Source organism: Poecilia reticulata, linkage group LG10, assembly GCF_000633615.1.
Source record: "Poecilia reticulata strain Guanapo linkage group LG10, Guppy_female_1.0+MT, whole genome shotgun sequence".
NCBI classification, from domain to species: Eukaryota; Metazoa; Chordata; class Actinopteri; order Cyprinodontiformes; family Poeciliidae; genus Poecilia; species Poecilia reticulata.
The window spans coordinates 8,094,947-8,115,154 of NC_024340.1; the positions used below are offsets into that span (position 1 = coordinate 8,094,947).

Genomic DNA, 20,208 nt, shown 5'->3' on the forward strand with positions numbered 1-20,208 from the left:
GTGGGTGCAGAAACTTCAATGTATTTTGCAGTATAATGAAGTGAGTGACAAAAATATTAATCACAACACATATTTTCACAGTATTCCAATTTTTTTCACAGCTCTTAGTCTTTTGCACATCTACATGAGCCTGTCGTGATAGAAAACTCCACCTGGCGGCCCATCACTTTGAAAAGCACTATTCTAGCCAATCACGATCTTTAAAAAGATTAATGATTTTGGCTCATACCAATTTTTTGGTCTGCAAAGTTGCTAGCGACAAAGTTGCTGAGTCGGGCAACAGGGCAGTGACTGTTGCTAACCGCACACACATGCAGACATGACCTGGTGGTCGTTTCTATCAGTCGGACACAGAAGTCAAAACCACAGTTTTCAGATTTTATTGTAAACAATTTTCCTTGTCTACATCCTTGTCTTCCACTTCACAGTAATGTACTTTAAGAGGTCTCTCGTTCCTCGTCTTGTTTCCCTGCTACCGCCTAATGACATCGGTAAGCGTGTGTCATGTCTGCCTACGTACTTCGGGGCATCTTAGCAGCGGTTGGTCGTCGTCTCTGTGGTAAGCCGCGGCAGCAGGGGGCAGGGAGAGGGCTTGGCTTGTGTTGGGCGAGGTGATCTGGAAGGTGGGCACCTGGGGTGGCAGAGGGGGGTAGTGGAACTCCACAGGAGACAGCCGCGCCGGCGTGGTCAGCGCCGACACGTATCTGGACGGAGAAAATAAAGATGAAAAGCAAACAGAGCAGTAACTGAAGCAGCAGAAAACATGAATTTGACTCTCAAATTAAGATATTTTAAGATATTTGATCTCACATGCCTGCTGAGCGAGTGTTTAAAGTACCAATCACAATGCAGACATTTCCCCATGACTGTGATGAATTAGTTTTATCCTTCAGTTATCGCTACATTTGTGTAGCTATAAATTCAAATGCGAGCTGGTTAACTTTTACCTTGTGTGTTTCTACTAAAGTTGTTTGAGAACAAGAAAAGAGAAAGCTGGATGGAAACATCTCTGAGACGTCAGACACTGGGTGTTTTCACACCTGATAGTGCGGTGGACTCAGTTCCAATGGGGAGGCAAAGGTGCAACATTTGTTACATGTTCAGCTGCTTAGTTTCGCTTTCACACTGCACTGTGTCAAACGATACCAGCCACCTGAAAAATGTGTTCACCTCCTTGCCTGTGGTGGCGCTGCAGCAAGAACCACTGAAGGAAATGACACAAAAACTTCTGAAGAAGACGCTGAGCTCAGCTTCCTTCTGCACAAAATGGAAACACAATTTTGGCGTCAAATTTTGTGGGATTTTGTTTTTGTCTTTGGTAAGCAACCACGAGTCGTTTCTCCTGCTAGCGCTATCCCTAGCACTTTTGTTTTGGTTGTATTTACCCACAATGCCCAGCGCTATAGTCCGCTTCCTGCTTTTGGAGCGGTCGCTGGTCTGTTCAGCATTCACACCGCGCCAAAATTAATCTCAACTGAACCGAGAACGAGGTATTTAAGTGGACCAGAGTTTGATCTGGACTTTCTGACAAACCAGAGTTATGTTAAAGCGAACTAAAGACGGCTGGTGTGAATGCATCCATTGTCTCAGTGATTCCCTTCTACCTGGTCATTCAGAAAAACATGTAGTCAAATGATTCAAGTTCACATGTTAAATCAGCCGAGATCGCCAACAAACCTCTGATATTAAAAAATCGTTATTGCATATATGTTTGATAACAAAATCGTGTCAATGTCAGCTCTTGCTTACGCTTGTTACACTTGTTGTCAATGCGGTTTAAAGATGACAGATGCTTAATGATTTAGTATTCTGAACCCGTTGTCCCAAAAGAGGCTTTTCTTTACCTGTCACTGTGAGGCGAGTCTCTTAGAGAGTCGTAAGAGTCCCCGTACTGCATCCCCATTCCCGACACGTCTGTGCAACCGTAGTTGGCGGCCCGCCTCGCCATGCATGCCGGGCTGCTGCACTTACTGGTTCCCACGGAGCTGGAGAGCCCACCCGACTGGCAGTCTGAGTTCACGCTCTCTGTCCGCTCCATGCTCCACGTCTGCTCCTCGTGTCTGCAGGTTAGCATCGGGTGTGAAAGGTTAAAGCAGCATTAGCAACGTGGAGCTGTGTAAGTTGAAAGCATAAAAACTACGGAGACAGGTTAGGACCATAACTATTAAATCAATCAGTCAAGTTTATGTGCGTAGCACATGTCAACAAGGCAGTTCAAAGGGCTTCACATCATAAAAAACACAAAAAACAAAGTCATCAACAATTGAAATGGTACATTTTGCTGAGTGCCGTCGTTACGGCACTGTTGGTATCGAAACGTTGGTCGGTGTTTTGTTTAAACTCTAAACTTTTGGGTTTTTAGAGTACCGGTAGATTTAAAGGAACTCGGTGTTTCGCCTGTTTTCCAGTTTTCTGGATGTTTGTTCCAGATTTGTGGTGCATAGAAGCTGAATGCTGCTTCTCCATGTTTGATCCTCCTGATATTTGCTAACTTGAAAATAAATGGTTAAAAAGTGACAGAAAGGAGAGCTAAAATTGAAAGCTAACTTCTGATCTAGAACTCTGAAATGAAAATAATGAATAAATTAAAAAATAAATAAAGTTAGAGGCAGTGAAGCTAATAAAATAAATATATTGTCATATTCAGTAGGTTAGAGCATTAATGAAACGTTGTCCTGGTGGATCCAGTCTCTCACCCAAAAAATATTGATATCAGCCACAACAAGATAAAGACAATGGATGAATGGAAGGTATTTCTCATGTTAAATATTTGTAGTAATTCTTGGAAGCCTTTATTGCTGTTAATTAATCGTAATTTTCATGAAAATACAACATTTAAAGATTAGAGCATCAAACTACATTTAATACCGAAACGTGTTTTTTAGGAAAAGTACAGCTGTAAACTGTAGTTGAGCTACATCAAAATAAAGACATGCTGACATGCTAACAAGCTAACAGTTCTGTGGTGTTTGTAGCTTGTGAGCTAGCAGACTACGACAAGACACCTTTGTCTTCCTCTTGTGACGAGACAAGAGTGACAAGTCTTTGTCTGCTGGTTAGGTTTAGCTACCAGCGATGATGAAAAGTTGTTACTGTGTAAAATACTGCCACAACAGACAACATTAGCTCATAGCGCTGTTAGCTCTACAAGCTAACTGCCAGGCTTACAAGCCACAGTCAGTTTGCAGACATGCTACTTTCTGGAAAAACAGAAACATTAAACCTACAAAGAAATACATTTTGAAAGTGTAAAAGAGCATATAGAGGGAAAAAACATAAAATTGAAAGCTGTTTGAAAAATATTTACCGTATATATCGCCACCATCCTAAAATCTTGGCCTGTTTCAGTTTTTGCCAAAAAATGATATATAGACCAAAGGAAAAAAAATCACTTTTGGCAAAAAAAAAACTTACACAGTACAATATTAAAGTTAGGCCTCAATATATAAAAAGTTTAATACAAAAATACTACACGGAATTACATTTTCACAGATTGAAAAGTGCCACATGACTATGAAATAGAAAACTTTTTTTTACAGAGTTCAAGATAAAAAGTTATTTTCATCATTTTGGCACTGATCTTGCTCCAAAAACAATAAAAACTTTTAATACGCCACAGTTTATTTTTAAAGTACAAAACTTTTATTGGATTTGTTGATTTTGCTGCATCAGTGCTGGTGCCTTTACCAACACACTTGGCTGCTTGGCCGTTTATTGTGTCCGGATTCTAACATGCGCGAGTGTGTGTGTGCGTGCGTGTGTGTGGTGTGTGTGCGTGTGTGTGTTTGGCCTACCTGGAAGCATGTGAGGCAGTGGTGGAGTGATGGGAGCGGGTTGACATTCGACTGCCTGCATAGTTGCCAGCACCCTCAGCTCCATGGCTGATCACACACTCTGTCGTCGGGACACTCTTTGGGATGTACTGCAAAATCAAACATAAAAACATGATTCACTGCATTTCCTGCCTCCCCGTCTTCTAAACTCACACGGCGAAGCGGGGCGGACGATTAACACACGCAAATTACACAAATGTAAATCTGACAGCCATTACAAGGAGATGCTTCAGCGTTTTATCGGCCTCCGTCTCTGCTGACTCATGGCCGTTAGTCTCCAGGAGAGCGATAGGTGTTCTGCTCTCTCCTTAACATCTATCAAGCACGTGGCACTAAATTTCCCCCCGTGTTGTCAGCGGATCAGAGTTTTATTAACACAAACACCTTCTTGGAGGCAGAGCTGCACTGAGGGCTAAAAGAAGTTTAATTGTTGTGTTAAATTTTAAGTCCCAAAGTGAAACAGACTCCATCAGCAGTGGCGGCTAAGCAGGCAGTCGAGGCTCACTGCGCAGTTTGCCTCCTTTGTCCTTGCTTTAGTATTCATGAATTTCCTGGGGTATTTCTTATAGACACCAAAATTATAATTAAAGGGCAGTAAAATTTAATTAAACACAATGATATATCTGCTCTTATTTAAGCGGTTGCTGTAGGCCTTTGCTGAAGATTGGACACCCTGTAAAAGCTCAAAACAAGAGATAAAATAACGGCTATTTTTAACGTGACGCTACATTCATGTTTGGTGGGAAAAAAACTGAAAATCTCTAGACCAAAGAGCATATATATATATATATATATATATATATATCAGTGACGTGCGGTCAGGGGAGGCAGATGAGGCAGAGCCTCACCTGTCATCATGGAAAAATAATATCATTTATAAAGATATTTTCACCCTGTGGTTTGTACTATAAAGTACCTATTTTTTCATTTAATTTTACCAAATCTGATTATTTGTTTCTTCAAAATCGCTGAATTTTCGCATTTTCCCATTCAAATGCTTGGAAGCGAAGCCGGCCAGGCAGCAGCGAGCTGAGCCTCTCGCTAAGTGCACCGGTTGCCATTCTATGAGAGCATGCTAATCCTGTCTGTACGTCGCCAATAAAACGGTTAAAAACATTTAATGTATGAACTGATTTTCTATAATTTAGCTTATGTATTTAATGTACTGTGTTTTTATTGTCACCGGCTGTGTGTGTAACGTGTTTTGTGTGCTAAGGAGCGATCATAAACGGCAGAGAACAGATTCGAGACGAGGCAGGGAGTTCTCGTGCCTCATCGCTGGGGGCGCTCATGAAACCAGACATTGTGACTCCACAACTGCAGAGTAAGAGACAGTAACAGAGAGTTCATAGACATAATATAAGAGTAGACCCCGCATTGGCTGCTCTGGCGCAGGAAATACGGCGGCCATCTTGGAGCGGTAGTCCCTCCTACTTTGCTCAATCAAAACAGCAGAAGATGCCTCAGCACTGAGGGATATTGTTGTTCAGATCTATGGATTATTGATGTGAGGGCTTCACAGACAACATTTCACAAGAAAGATGGACATATTATTGTGTATATATTGTGATTGGTATATTACTTTACTGTATTTATGTCCACTGGCGAGGTACCAGCTAATATTAGCTACAGTGCTTGGTGTAATACGGGTTCAGCCCCGCTATGAAGGCTAACTGAGATTCCGTAAATCTAATAAAATGTATTATTCTCTAACATTGACTTAGATTATCTGACACGAGAGCCTACATTAGAAATGAAACAATGTAACATACATTATAAAACTTATATTATGTGTTATAACATTCACCAGCAAAGTTTACACAGGTGGTAAAGACTATTATTTATATGTAATTCTTTCACTAGTAAGATACATCCCAAATCTTCCGTTTTGGTTTTGAAAGTTTCATAAAGACACGATGTGAGGATGAAGAGGGAGATATCTATAAAGAGAGACAGATTCACTGTAGCACGGATGAATCTCACATCGGATTTTGGACTCAATCTCAGCTGCTGAATCTCTCTGAAGCTAGAACTCGTCGGCTGAAAAACATATATATCTATATATATGTATGTATGTACATACATACATACATATATATGAACATGTATCCAATATATATTATTCAGTATTAATCATTATTTATTTGTGCCATTATTAATCATTGTTTAATTGTGTTTGTATAGTTATATAAATATGTACTGAGATTACTAAATAATTTATTAAATAAATTATGAACGGCTGTRTGCTTTGTAATATGCTCATCATACATCAATATCAGAATATTCCATTCCTATTCTATTGTTATAGCCACTAAGCATATTTAAATATGCTGAACTATCTATTAAAAACATACTTAAAAATACAATTGTTTATAAATGTAGCTTTGATAGATGTTTGAATATGATTTCCAGTAACAAAAAAGCGTGCTATGATCGATTAAATGCGCTGATACGTCATTGTGCTGCTAAACACATAACGCTGAGTGGAGTGGTGGACAGCTCCAAGATGGCCGCCCTAAATCTTGTCAGCGACAATAGGCGAGAGCGGTCCATGAGGCGTCTATCCTTATATTATGTCTATGAGCGAGTTAGCCATACAGTAGCTGTGCTCACACAGAGAGCGAGAAAGACGTGGTTTTGAGTTGTACTTTAATGGTTTCTCCCTTTGCTGTTAAGCACAGCACGAAATCAATAATATCTACATGTCTAAGTTTGATTGAGATAACGGAATGATTCTGCGGCGCGGCTAAGCATCACATGTTAAAGAGTAGTCTTTTTGCCCTCCAGCATTGTACGTTCGTTTCCACTCACACTCTTCGTCCTCCAACGTTCCCACGGCGTCTTTCTGCCGCAAATGACAAAAATCCCCCTGCCGCCGCTAAATCACACGCCGAGAGACGTTATTCTGTAATTATGAAACTATTTGCCCATGAAATCTTCCAGAGTGGCTATTTCCTCTTCATCTCGCCCCCACCTGACAGACTCTTCCTCTCTTCGACGCTCCCAACACTCCATCATGCTACTTGACCTGTTGCCAGATAACCTAATTAGTTTTGAGATTTTCCGCTGGGTGATTTTTCTTCCTGTCTTTTGTTTCCTGTGCCTAGCTTGTGGCGACCTGATGCGTATTTTTTTTAACTTTTTTTTGTACTTCCCGCTGTGTGGACTCACATCCAGCATGGGGATCTCCTCCGGACCGGGCCCAGGGTGGTTGGGACCATTAGCCAGCACGCGGTTTGGCTGCTCCACGAACTGATTCTGGTTTTGATGTAGGTGACGCTGCATCTGATTCCTCTGCTTCCTGGAGAAAAATAATGTGTAAACATGACAGAAAGCATTAAACTCTTTATTCCCCCCTCCAACCCGACGTCCTGCTCTGTTTTCAAGAATCGTTTTTATTGCTCTGTTTTTTCTGTCACGTCTTGCAAGGGAATAATCAGTTTTTTCTGAGCAAAGCTGTCACGCTAGAGTATTGTTTTCATCTGAAAATGAAACATGTTTTTGTATTTTTGCTGCACGTTACTGTAAAATGCTGCAAACGTCATTATTAGCTAATGCTGCGCACAGAAAAGACCTGCTAGGATTTACTGAAGAATGATGCTTATAACTTTGTCTTCTTTTAAGTGTACTCGGGTGTTTGCAGCTTATAACTGACTGAAGGATGCGCCCAGAATCCCTCATCAGCAAACTGAACAGCAAGTAGGAACGGCAGAAGAAGTAGCTTTATCTAAAAAAACTATGATAATCCGTACAGTTTAGAAACTTTTACGAATAACTTTCCAAGTTCTGGAGAAAGTTCGTAAGTGGGGCTTTGCTGAGTGGTTTAAGAAGTCAGTATCTTACCTACAGGTGATGAGAACTTGGTTTCTAAGCTACTGTTGTAGATGGAAACAAAAATGTAGAAGTAAATTTCTGGCCAAAAACCCACCGCAGAATTCTTCAGATTGATTTCAGAGCATTTCTAGTAAAAACTTGGAAGCTCACAAAATTTCCCAAAAGTTGAACATTAAAAATTTTTCAAACTCAAAAGTTTCAAAGCTTTTTCTAGAAAATTTCTGAGCTTTTTCTAGCTTTTTTTTTTTTTTTTTAAGTTTTCAAACTCAGACATTTCCTTGTTTGTTCTAAAATTTTTCTGAGATTAATGTCAAAATTTCTGATTTTTTTCTAGCATATTTTAAACTGTGGGAGCTCAGCCATTTCCTTGTTTTTTTCTTGAATATTTCTGAGAATAACCTTAAAATTTCAGGGATTTTTTTTGGTAGAAATGTACTTTTTATTGTATCTACAATGGCCATCATCCGTCTTCGTAATATTGGAAAAAATACGGAGGAGGTAGGAAAAACGGTGTCGGCTTGATCTTGATCTTGATCTTTGCTTTTTTTACACTTCATTAATTTTGTAAATGGATAGGTACAGCACAAAGTATTTTTTTCATTAACCATACTTTTTGCTTTATCTTTAAGTTACGAGTAAACAGGATCACAAAGATTCTTCGCCTTTTACTCAAATACAGACGGAGACGCACTTATCCATCATGCTTGGCTAAATAAAGCCAAAGTGTTTGTGAATTAAAAAAGTGATGTTAATTTTGCTCAGCCACAAAATGTTTTGTTCCGGACAAAAGAAAAAGGAGAAAACAATCAATTCGAAAAAAATTTTGTAAACTGTAAACCTTTCTTTAAATAAGGCACTTGGACAAAATCCATTTAATTTATTCTTGATTATTTAGTTTATTAAAAAAACCTTGTGCCTAAGTTTGACTATAACTGGAATACAATAGTTCTCCATTACACTGCAAAAACAGAAAATCTTACCAAATAAATTTATCCAAAAAAAGTCTCTAATTTCCGATATAAAACTGGCAGCTGTGGTTATTTATTTATTTATATGACAAAATTCTGAAAATCCCTGAATTTTACTATATCAATAATGTAAAATCCGTATTTATACGGTAAAATCCTGGCAACACCAGCTGCCGTAAATTAAACTATTTTTTTTACAGTGTAGTTTCAATGTCTATCTTATCACACTTGAAATGAGAAAAAAAACTTATAAGTAGCTTTTCATAGAGATACAGAAGCTTTAAGTCAATAATTCCACAAGATTAATGAAAAAGTTCTTGTTTCATTTACAGATTATAATCTACCAGCGGAACTAGAACTTTTTCATCAATATAAAGGAATTATCTTAAAACAAGCTCCCATATCTTGCTGAAAAGTCACTTACAATTTAGTTTTGTCTTCTTTCAGGTGAACTCAGATATTTACACAGGAATCAGTCACACTTGGTGATATTTAGTGTTTCTTGCAGTGTGGTCATGTTTCTCCTTTCTCTCCCGCCGCATCAGGAACAGAAGCAGCAGCTGATCACCGCTGCTTCCTCATACAGGGTAACAGGAGGGCTTACAAAGTCCTTCTCATGTAAGGAGAGAGAGCGCTTATCCCTCCTTCAAAGACATACTTGGTTTTGCAGTAGGCCACCACGCACACGATGCCGACCACTAACAAGGCCACGCAGATGCCTGTGATCGTCAGCACCCGCCTCTGGTAGACCTCCTCTGCCTCTGTGGATGAAAGCACACACACATACACACACACACACATAGCGAATGAGCGCTACTCCATTTGTGGTAATGACAGAAGCAGGTTTTCTCACTGTTATTCCTCTCTACATCACATCCCCCCTGAGCTGTCTGAACAACTTGTGCTGGTTCATATCACATGTCTGACACCTGACGGTGCCTGCTGCGATAACCAGCTTCCACAACACACACAGTGACTCCCGACGTCTGGGCTACACGACGCCGGCGGGCGTCCTGACAGACTCTCTGACACCTGCACATGACCGCGGGGGATGTGGCGACACACATGATGTGGGACGGGTGTCTGACTACATGCCTGGACGGATGGGATGAAAAGAACACAAATCATCCAGGTAAAAAAAATTAAATTAAAAATGATACAAATTTGGAGGAAAAAGACTGACAGTTTGTTAACGCCACAGCAGCCGGAGTCTGGACTCTTAATTCACCGCAGATGAATTTCATTGAGAAAATGCTAAATATTACCAAGGATTTTTGCTTTTGTTTCTTTGTGCAGACATCTTGACACACTTTGAAATATGATAAAACTAACTTACAAGTAACTTTTCAGCAAGATACGTGCACTCATTTTAAGTCAGTAAATCCTTTAACATTGACGAATAAGTTCTAGTTCCACTGGTAGATTATTTCACATATAACATTTTTCTCATGTTATGAGTGACATAATCTACCAGTGGAATTCATCACCAAAGGAATTATTGACTTAAAACAAGCTCCTTTATAAAGATGAAAAGTTATTTTTGTCTTATTTGAAGTGTACAATGATATTTGCACTAGAAATTAGACCAAAAATACTTGGTAATATTGTGTTTTTGCAGTGTTAACGTTCATGATGCTGTAGGAGCAGAATATGTTTTGGTTATTATTATGCTCACTAAAAAGGCAACGGTGTGGAAAAAATATGATAATTTCCTAATGAAATAATAAATGAACACCATATGTGGGTTGTTGCTGTTTTAATGTTAACTAAGTCTTAAAAAAGACGGGATATTTTTGGTTTTAACTCTTCCTCACCATCACAGTCCTATGAGATCTGCATAATTAATCAGTTAATTACACGATAAACTAAAATGAGCTCCACAAATTTCCACGAGGATTAACATTTCCTGAAGGGCAATTTTGTTCACAGAGGCTTCATAGTCCATTTTAGTTACAGTTTTGATTAGGTGTGGCTTTTATTTCCGTTTTATAGCGTTTTATTTATTTTGGTTATATAAAATATTCTCCAGTTCCAGCGTGACGTGTTCTGTACAAAATTAAAGTTTTAGACTTTGAGAGGGCAAACTTGCATAATTATGTTGTTAAAAATGGTCTCAAAATTACATTTTGAGACCATTTATTATCGTTTACTGAAATAATTTCTATGACAATTTATCTGTAGTTTTGTTATTATGACGGGCCTGCTTGTGTCCATTGTGGCTCTAGGAAGATATGAGTCACTTAGAAACTTGTGTTTTGGACAGATAGTGCTTCTTGGCCTGTTTATTTTTACTTACATTTTGCCACATTTGTAAGAAAAATGCTCTTGTGGTGAGCATGTGGCTTGTGCTCCTCAAAAAACAAAAAAAAAAAAAAAAAACTTGTCAAATATTGTCTGCAAAAGCAGCTCATTCTGGAGTTTAGTCTTGGTTGCCCCATGTTGCAGGATCTCATCTTGATCTCTCTCCACATTAGCATATAAATATACATATTTTAGCTTTTATGCAAAGTTTGTAGAGAAAAAAATTAAATATATAAATATATATATATATTATTTTTGTGCTAATTTTATGCACACATACTGTATGCAAAAAGTAAAAAAAACAACACAAAAATGATAACATTAATACATTCTTTTGGCTGTGCAAACTGATTTACTCGTTTTAAATATTGGCTGTTTTTTTGGCACAGATCTGTCTGTGCCAAAAAACAGACGGATCTGTTTTTTGATTTAAAATAAATAAGCCTTTATTTTAAGGCTTTTTTAAGCCTTAAAGTCTCGGTGTTATGGCGACGTTGTGACCACCCAATTGTTGTGTTTGTTGCGGTTGTTCAACAGGAAGGTTTGGGTGTATATTTTGAGGCATCGCTTGGCATCCTAATTTGTTAAGATAAACGTTCTAGTCCTGTTAGCTCCGCCCACTCAATCTGAGCCTTTAAATTAACAATACAGTGAAATAAAACGTAGACAATAACTGCAAATGCTTTGTGTAAATAAAGACATTTAAATTTAAATATATACATTAATTAATCATGTATGCCTTTGCTTTATATTTAAACTGATCCATTCTACCTTTAAAAGGGGTAGTATTATGTATTTCCAGACATATGGTGCCGTTTTATAGCACAATCAAGTAACTATGTTTACTTCAATGGTTATTAAAATGATATATATATCAAACATTACTAAAAAGAAATTTTACTTCATAATTTAACGCCTTGAAATTGGGCCTCTGTTTCCTTAAGAAGCTCCTGCTTTTTCTGAAACTCCGCCTTTGGGAAGTCATCACAACATCGCTCCTCTATTAGCCCTTTAACAACGTTTTACCAGTATTTAACTAAGAAGTAGCTCCTATAATGAGCTCAGCTGATGTGCAGTTCCACCAGGTGTTTGCTAATTGCTGCTGGCTAGTCTGAAGGAGCTAGATCCACCCAGTAGTTTTGCACAGCTGAATGGTTGCTATGGAGATTAAATGAAAGAATCAAGGCAACACTCCATGTCTGTTTTTGATGAGGAAATAAACATCATAACATGTTGTTATGCTCAAAAGGTTTACATAATACCACCCCTTTAAGCAGTCTCATTGAATTGCGGCCCTTCTGGACTCCCATATTTTCCAATCGAGTCATTGGTGAGTTTGTTAAAACAACTACGTCAAAACATGCTGCGAATATAAGAGCTGGATTCATATTAAGGCTTCTTTATTTATTTATTTATTTATTTAGTCAGTACATGTAATGCACACTGTGTGCGTTTTTTGGAAGGAACAAGTTTGTGACGACGTTGAAGGCGAGTCCAGCTGCTACTCTGGCATAACGCTCTGTGTCTGAACAGCAAGCTCAACGACACAATGATGGAGAGAGCGACAAGCAGAGGAGATGATGAGGGGAAGAGGGAGAGACTGGAAGCAAAGATCAAATCAAAGTGAGGAGGAAAGAAGAGGAGAAGAAGAAAACACAGGATGAAGGAAGAGGAGGAGGAGAAGGAAGGGGACAGGGCATCAGGAGAGAAACTAATTCCCAGGAAGCAGATAGTGACCTCACTCTGTCCTCTTTTCAGTTAACTGGATTATAGAGGTCCTTTATGTGTTAGTTCTGGTTAGATTACAGTCCCTAAATGCTCGCAGTTTTTTTAAAACACAGCTGCTAAAATTTCATTTATGTGTTGGAAAACTTAGGAAGTTATCATCTATCGTTTGGCGATTCAAGAAAAACTTGTTGGCCAAAAATCTGTCATGTTTTGTGTATTTTATCACATCACATTCTGCAAAAACTAAAAAATTCAATAAATGAAGGCTCTGGAACAGGAGGGAAGTGGGGTCAGGTGAGGACACAAGGAGAGTTTCTAAACAGGGCCTGATCAAGTTGCCCTGTGTGTGTGTGTGTGTGTGTGTGTGTGTGTGTCTCGTGGGTTTACTGAAGCAGAAGTCTCAACAGCAGTTGTGACTTAGGAGAGGGGAGTTCTCGATTCTGACAGAGAGTCAATCAAGGGCGTAATAATAAGGACGGCCTTTATGTCGCCAAGCTGTTTGCCTGTTTTTGGCAAAGCTCAGAGAAAATACTCGCAGCTTGGCGTCCTACGGCAGGCTGTTGAGGCCAAAACTGCCAAAACCCAGAGGACGAGGCAGACTCTGAAACTTACTTTCATTGTTTTTTTTTTCCGTTATGGGCGAAAGCTTTAACGTAAAAAAATTTTGATTCGGGTGTTACGTTCACCTCCGTCGCAAAAATGTTCACACCCAACGGACATTTTCACATGCTGTCACGTTATGATCTCAGCATACTTCATTGTTTGTTTTTACAAGAAAGACCAGCGCTAGTGACATTATTGTGAAATGTCATTCATCTTACAAACAAAAATTTGAACTGCTTGTTTGCATTCAGCCCCCTTTACTCTGATATCCCCAAATAAAACTGAGGGAAACGAACAACTTTCAGAACCTGCTGTGGGTAAAGTGATTTGTTAGAGAGCGTCAAAAAACAAACAGCATCTATAAGACCGCGCCAACAGGTTGTGGAAAAGTTAAAGCAGCGTCAGGATATAAAAGAATATTCAAAGTTCTGAAAATCAATTTTTAGTAATTCAGTTCATTTAAAATTCACATCCACTTTATAGTGGCAATCTGTGGCTATAAAGCCGTAACTACTATGGAACAACCTCATGTTATTAGTGTTTTTGTCTGATTTCACAGTTTTTTGTCCCGTTTTGGACTCTGCTGCAGAGATTTTGGTCCCTACACAGCAGCAGCCGTCGAGGAGGAGAAGCCAGACTGATTCCAGGAGCATTACCTGGAAAAACCCAGGCTAACGGAGGAAAACTAGCACTGCACATCACACAGCTGTACAAGCCTCTCATATGGAGCTAAGTTAGGACCATGAAGTTTGATAGAAAAAATTTGAAACTGGAGAAACAAAATAGAAACTGAAAAAGTCAAAACTTCTTTTCAGATTGAGCTTTTTTTTCCCTTAAAGAAAACCATGTCACTAATTTAGTACCATACTCTCAGACACTGTAAAACACTTGAGACTGGTGCAGAGAACAACGTCTCTCATCTTTCAGCCAGAGGTCAAATAAAATGGTTTTCGATCACAGCGCGTTAACATGACAGATGTCAGAACCTAACTCCAAAGTGAAAACATGAAAGTTGACGCTCCAATCAATTTGTTGGACTAAGTTTGAGCTACTTTGTAGAAAGGAACGCACAAAACATTCAGTTTCCAGATCATCCTCCTACCACTTCCTGTTGTCTTCCTTTTTGTTTTTGCCAGTAGTAACAATTTCAAAGAAAGTCCAAAGGGTGTGAACGCTGTAGGTCAAATGTGACATGAAAAAAAAAAAGGTTTCCATTGCAGTTTTATGAAAATACACTGATTTCCATATGGCTGGAAAACCATCTCATCCTAGCGCCAAACTTTATATTGAAAAAGAAGTAGTTTATTTTTTTTTCCAAAATGTACACGTTTCCATAGAGAAAATTTATTTTCACAATTTCAAATTGCACAACTTAAACATCAATAGAAACTCAGCTAACGGCGCCCTCAGGAAATTTTCAAAGGGGTGGACAGACCTGGACAGTAAAATCTTTAGTGTGGCATCGATAAACAAAAAAGTAAAAATTATATACATACAAATGTTAAGGTTTTTTTTGTTGTTTTTTTTTACATTTATTTATTGAATTTTATGTTTACGTCTTCGTTGAAGAAGATGACAGTTTGCCTTTCTAAGGCCTGGAGAAGAGTCTCTGTGGTGGTCAACATGTTTCAAGATGGGGCCGTGGCCCCCTCGTCCCCTCTTTGGGGATGCCCCTGTTGCCTCAGCCACATACAGATTTTTTTTGTTATGCAAACTAAACAATGAAAGGCATGCATATTTTTCCTGTCATAATTACACTCTATGTTGTGTTGATTTATGACATTACGTCCAAATAAAAACATATGGAAGCTTGTTGCTGCAGCATGACAAAATGTAAGAAAATCCAAAGGGTGTGAACGCTTTGTTCTCCTGTTATTAACGAGTCTCCTTCTGTAAAACGGCAGCTTTCCCCGAGTTGTCAGGTTAAAACGGGCAGAATGGACCGAAGCAAAGGAGGTTAGGTTTCTTCTTTCAGTCAGGTTAGTGGGCAGAGGAAAAAAAGAGGGACAGGTTGAGAGAGAGAGACCCAGCTGTTGGTTCAGGAGAGAAGATGGTTACAGTAATGTGAGACTGTGAGAGGAACTTGGCAAGCCATTTAAAGCACAATAAAATGAATAATAATGTTCCATACCCATAAATCCATTTTTGAAAAGATCTGCCAGCGCAGAAAGTTGTCGTGGTAAAAAAAACAAAACAAAACAAAAAAAAAAAGAAAGAGACACATGGTCAGCTGTGAAGTCCACTTTGGAGGCAGATACATTTAAGAAAATTATAATTTCCACATCAGTCGTTTGGACCGACGTATGTACCGTATTAGTAAAGGACAGATAAAGCAGCTGGTTGACCCCCCAGAAGTGACGGGGGGAAGGGGAAATAAAAGAAGAAGAAAGAAAAAGGGCAAACAGAAAATGAGAAGCGAAAGGGAGGAAAATGAACCAGAAGCTGGAGGAAAGAGAAACCAGCAGCAGGCGGGGAGAAGGCATGCAGACACACGGAAAGACTGGAAAAAATAAAATAAAACAAATTAAAAAATGACAGCGAGACAAGAAGCCACGTCACTTACTGCTATAGTTAATAGACCTCATTTCTGGAGTGAACGACATCGGACAGAAATACAAAACAAATGAAGAAACAAAAGTAAAAACACAGACGGAAAGGAAGAACAAGAAAACAAAAGATAAAAAAAGCAGTGAGTTAAAAACACACACAAACACAAATGCTACAGTTGATGAGGCTGACACAGCAAATGGGGGGTGAGTGCTGTGACTCGTTTGACTAATGGCAGTCGTGTGCCTCCGTATAGATTGCAGCATACCTCTCTTTGTCCCGCTACTGCTGCTTACAGCTGTTTATAACCCTGTGCATAATTTACAGGGAAAATCATCCCAGAGTTCCCAATTTTGCTGTGTTACTGGGAGGGAAGGAGGAGGAGCTCAGCCGCTCTAATGGCTGGACCTGAACTGAGAGTGAATCTTCTCCAACACGGAGTAAAAAAAAGAAAAGAAAAGTCACACAGACAGGTTTTAAGATGCAGACACGGCGTGGTGACTGGGTGTGAGATACACGTCCGGTTAATTCTGACATCTTCTGACGTGAAGCCAGTTTCGAATTCTTCCGAATGTTTGAGGGATTTTCATAACAGCAGACCAGGACGGTATGGCATGGAGCTTCTGGAAACACCAGGTCTCATTCCTGGGGTTGCTTGGACAGCAGCGTGAAGACAACATAGAAACTCAGGATCAAACTAGAGTGTAAGCTCCTCGTGTGAGTTTTGCCAACTCTGACTGCGTCTCACTGAAAGCTGTCCCTGCAATCGCAGGAAAAGCAACAAAGCACACCCCATTTGCGTTGATGTTATTTAAAGGAGCAGTACAACATTTTGGGGGAATCCACGTGTCGTCCCAACGAGTCTGAATGAAACTGAAACAGAACCAGCTGAAGTTCTGAACCTGCTGGTTTCATTAAGTTCCTGTCCCGTCTACAAACTACGAGAGTCGCTTATTTTGAAGTATATCTGGATGAGGGGTGTGCAATTCACACTGCGTCAGATTTGGTTTAGGTCTTAGCGCTGTCGATCACTCTCGTGTACACACTGCTCAACGTGCTAACTTACCGTTACAGGAAAACTGTTTATTGGTGGCTATGCTAACTAGCCTTAGCATTCATGGCAGCCTCTGATTTGGGGAACTAGCCGTAGCTCAGCAGAGAGGACGCGTTGAAGGTGATTGGCAGCGCTAAGACCCTCCTCCCGGCTCTGATTGGTTGTTTGTGATCGAGCTGTGTTTTTCTGAAGATGGCTGCAGGACTATGAGGAGGAGGCAGAGGAGCTCGATCACATTATCCGTCAGGACATAATGGCAGTTTTAACAAATATGCAAAAATACATATTGTCCATAAAAGTTACATACTGCAGCTTTAAATGTAGAGGGACGTGAGGCAGAGTTTTACTGACGGGACTTTAAAGCTGGCTGAGGTGTTAGCCAATGCTCACTTTTTTTCCCCCAGGGATTTCCCAAAATGTGAAACTACTCGTTTAAATTAATGTCACTGTAATCATAAGCCCAAAATGAGTATTTCCAAAGACGTTACAAGTTTAAAGAAATGATCAAGCAGCATTTAAACCACATGCTGTAACAGCAGCCGGTCTGACAGATGATCCATGGACGCTGCAGTGGAAACCAAAGGTCAGGATGCTTCACTTTTCTGACCATTTTGAGAGTTTCAACCTGCCTGGACGTCAGTGGAAGAATTAGACCTCGCCTTCTAAACACTTAAGAGGTTTCTCTGAAACGTACGTACGTGTACTGCACTTCTCAGAAGACTTGAATTTGGGGATTTCTGGTTTTGCCTGGATCAAATTCATACAAATCTCTTGAAAAATAAAAATGAAAAAAAATTTTTTTTTTGCAGCTAAACTTCCCATCAAAGCAGTAAAAACTCATTATAATGCCTGAAAGGCCAGATGGAAGAACAGAAACGTTGACAGACATTTTTTTGTTTTGTTTTACAGTGTGCACAATTATTGGGCAAGTATGAACACATCATCATTTTTAAACATATTTTCTGATTCTAAACTGGATAAACTTGAATATCTAATCTTAGCAGGTGATGAGTGTCAAGTTCACTGCAAAAACATACGATCTTACCGAGTATTTTTGTCTAGTTTTTTTGTGCAAATATCTTAATACACTTGAAATAAGACAAACATAACTTACAAGTAACTTTTCAGCAAGATACAAGATCTCGTTTTAAATCAGTAAGTTCTTAATATTGATGAAATAGTTCTAATTCCAGTGGGATGTTTTTGAAAAATGTATTTTTTATGTCAGAAATGTTTATTGTAAAGTTTTGAGATGTTTGTTTTAAAATTCTCATTTAGGCCGATAAAAATCAAAAAGCCAGAAGGGAAAATGTCTGTTTTTCATTTAGTTGCGTAATAATTCTGCACAGCAATAGTGTAGATATTCTCCTAATAAAAGCCAAAAGCTTCACTTTTACTTTCTTGAAAACTCACGTTTGAGATTTGAGTTGCCATTTTGGATCAACACAGATCACTGAAAAATAAAGACTTGCCTAATAATTGTGCATGCAGGACGAAACCAGCACCAATGGACCATCGACATGGACGAGCAATAAAACATTTCAGGAAAAAAAAGAAAAGCAACTCCAAGCTTCCTTGCAGAGTCAGCTCTCTGTTTCATGTAAGTCTGAATTACAAAAGCAGACACAAACTAAATCTGTTGCTTACAAACTCATAACCTTTCATAGCATTTTCAGTTCACGTTTTCAACATTTAATAACTACGATGTCAGGCATGCAAGCTAGCATGAAAACAGAAATGATACGAAAATCAGAACATTTCAGATTCACTGCAAAAACACAAAATCGTACCAAGTATTTTTGGTCTAGCTTCCAGTGGAAATATCTAAGTTTGCTTAAAGTGAGACAAAACTAACGTACGTAACTTTACAGCAAAACATGACAGCTTGTTGTAAGCCAATAATCCCCTAATATTGATGAAAAAGTTCTACTTATATGTGAAATAATCTGATTATTTCACTGAGACAAACACCTTGTTAAAAGTGAAATAATCTGCTAATGGAACAAAGACTATCGTCAATATTAAGTATTTTTCTTGTCACCTTTTTTCCCTTGAAGAAGTTTTTATTCTCAATGATAAAAAAAACCTGGTTAAAAAAACAAACAAAAAAACCAATAAGGTTAAAAAAAGACTTAAAAAAGCTCCTATGTTTTGCTGAGAAGTCACTTGTAAGGTAGTTCTATCTTATTTTAAGTGTACAAAGATATTTTCACCAGAAACTAGACAGAAAAAAAAAAACTTGGTAAGATGTGTTTTTGCAGATCACCTGAGGATAAAGAGAAAAACAGGGTGGGGGGGAGGAGGGGGAGACACAACCTCATACAAGCACACCCTCACACACGTACAGGAAACAGAGAAGCAGTTTAGTACACACACACGTACACACACACGCACACACACACACACACACACACACACACACACACACACACACACACACACACACACACACACACTATCCAACCCCTCCGATGTGGCATGCAGCATTTCAGTGAGAAGGAGACAGACAAGAGCAAATGGACGTACTGTAGAAACTGGTCAAGACGGAGTTTTGACAGCGGTCCCCCGTATAGTCATTGGGACACCTGATGGAGCGAAAACAAGACACAAAGGGAGGAGAGTGGGATGGGAGGGGGGGGGGGACAAAAAGAGGAAGAAAGAAGGGAGTGGGAGGGGAGACAAAAGAGAGCAGAGATGAGGGATTAGAAACGGCACAAATCACCAACTACAGAGAGAGAGGAGCTGCGTACCGCGGCGTTACCGACGTCACAGTGATGCCTCACGTGACGGCGGCGAACGTTAGCCTCTCACCTCCGCACACAAACAGATGAACACCAACACACACACGCACACACTCTCTCACAACTTAAGAGTGTAGCACGGCGCAAGGATGCAGTAATCATCCGGTAAGTGTCTGGCTTGATTAGCAAGTAATTCGCTAGCAGCAACATATTTTAGAAGTGTTTACTTAAAAACAAAACAAACAGAAGAAAACATCTGCTGGTCATACAGGTGACCTGAACACGTGAAATTGTGGTCGGTCCAGAGAGTATCAGTATGATTTCGAGAATAAAGTCAGAATGTTACGACTTTATTCTTCTAATTCTCATATTATAGCTTTATTCTCGTAACAGTAGCACTTTTATCCAAATTGCTGCAGTTTCACTCCATGAATGAAAACCCTCTTTTGCTTTAAAGCAGTGGTCCCCAAACTATGGCCCGCGGGCCGGATCCGGCCTGCCTCCACATAAAACTATAACCGCTTTCTTTTGCGTCACAAACAGAAGTGTAGTGTTGTTTTATATAAAGTATGTTTCTTCATACCTCTGTACAATTTATA

General features: G+C 39.3%; 1 protein-coding gene across 4 annotated transcripts in view; it reads right to left on the bottom strand.

Moving 5' to 3' along the window:
• The window catches only part of nrg2b (neuregulin 2b), a 69,095-nt gene that overhangs the window by 5,742 nt on the left and 43,145 nt on the right, over nt 1–20,208 (bottom strand). Inside the window, exons 5-12 of one of the 4 annotated variants that reach the window (XM_008419827.2) lie at nt 19,395–19,453; nt 15,399–15,422; nt 9,294–9,396; nt 7,005–7,134; nt 3,795–3,922; nt 1,845–2,060; nt 1,171–1,257; nt 521–704 (exon numbers count right to left, since the gene is read on the bottom strand). In XM_008419827.2, coding sequence (XP_008418049.1) covers nt 521–704; nt 1,171–1,257; nt 1,845–2,060; nt 3,795–3,922; nt 7,005–7,134; nt 9,294–9,396; nt 15,399–15,422; nt 19,395–19,453 — 931 coding nt within the window. The remainder of the gene's footprint in view (nt 1–520; nt 705–1,170; nt 1,258–1,844; nt 2,061–3,794; nt 3,923–7,004; nt 7,135–9,293; nt 9,397–15,398; nt 15,423–19,394; nt 19,454–20,208) is intronic. The other 3 variants (XM_008419828.2, XM_008419830.2, XM_008419831.2) reach the window with 3 other exon arrangements.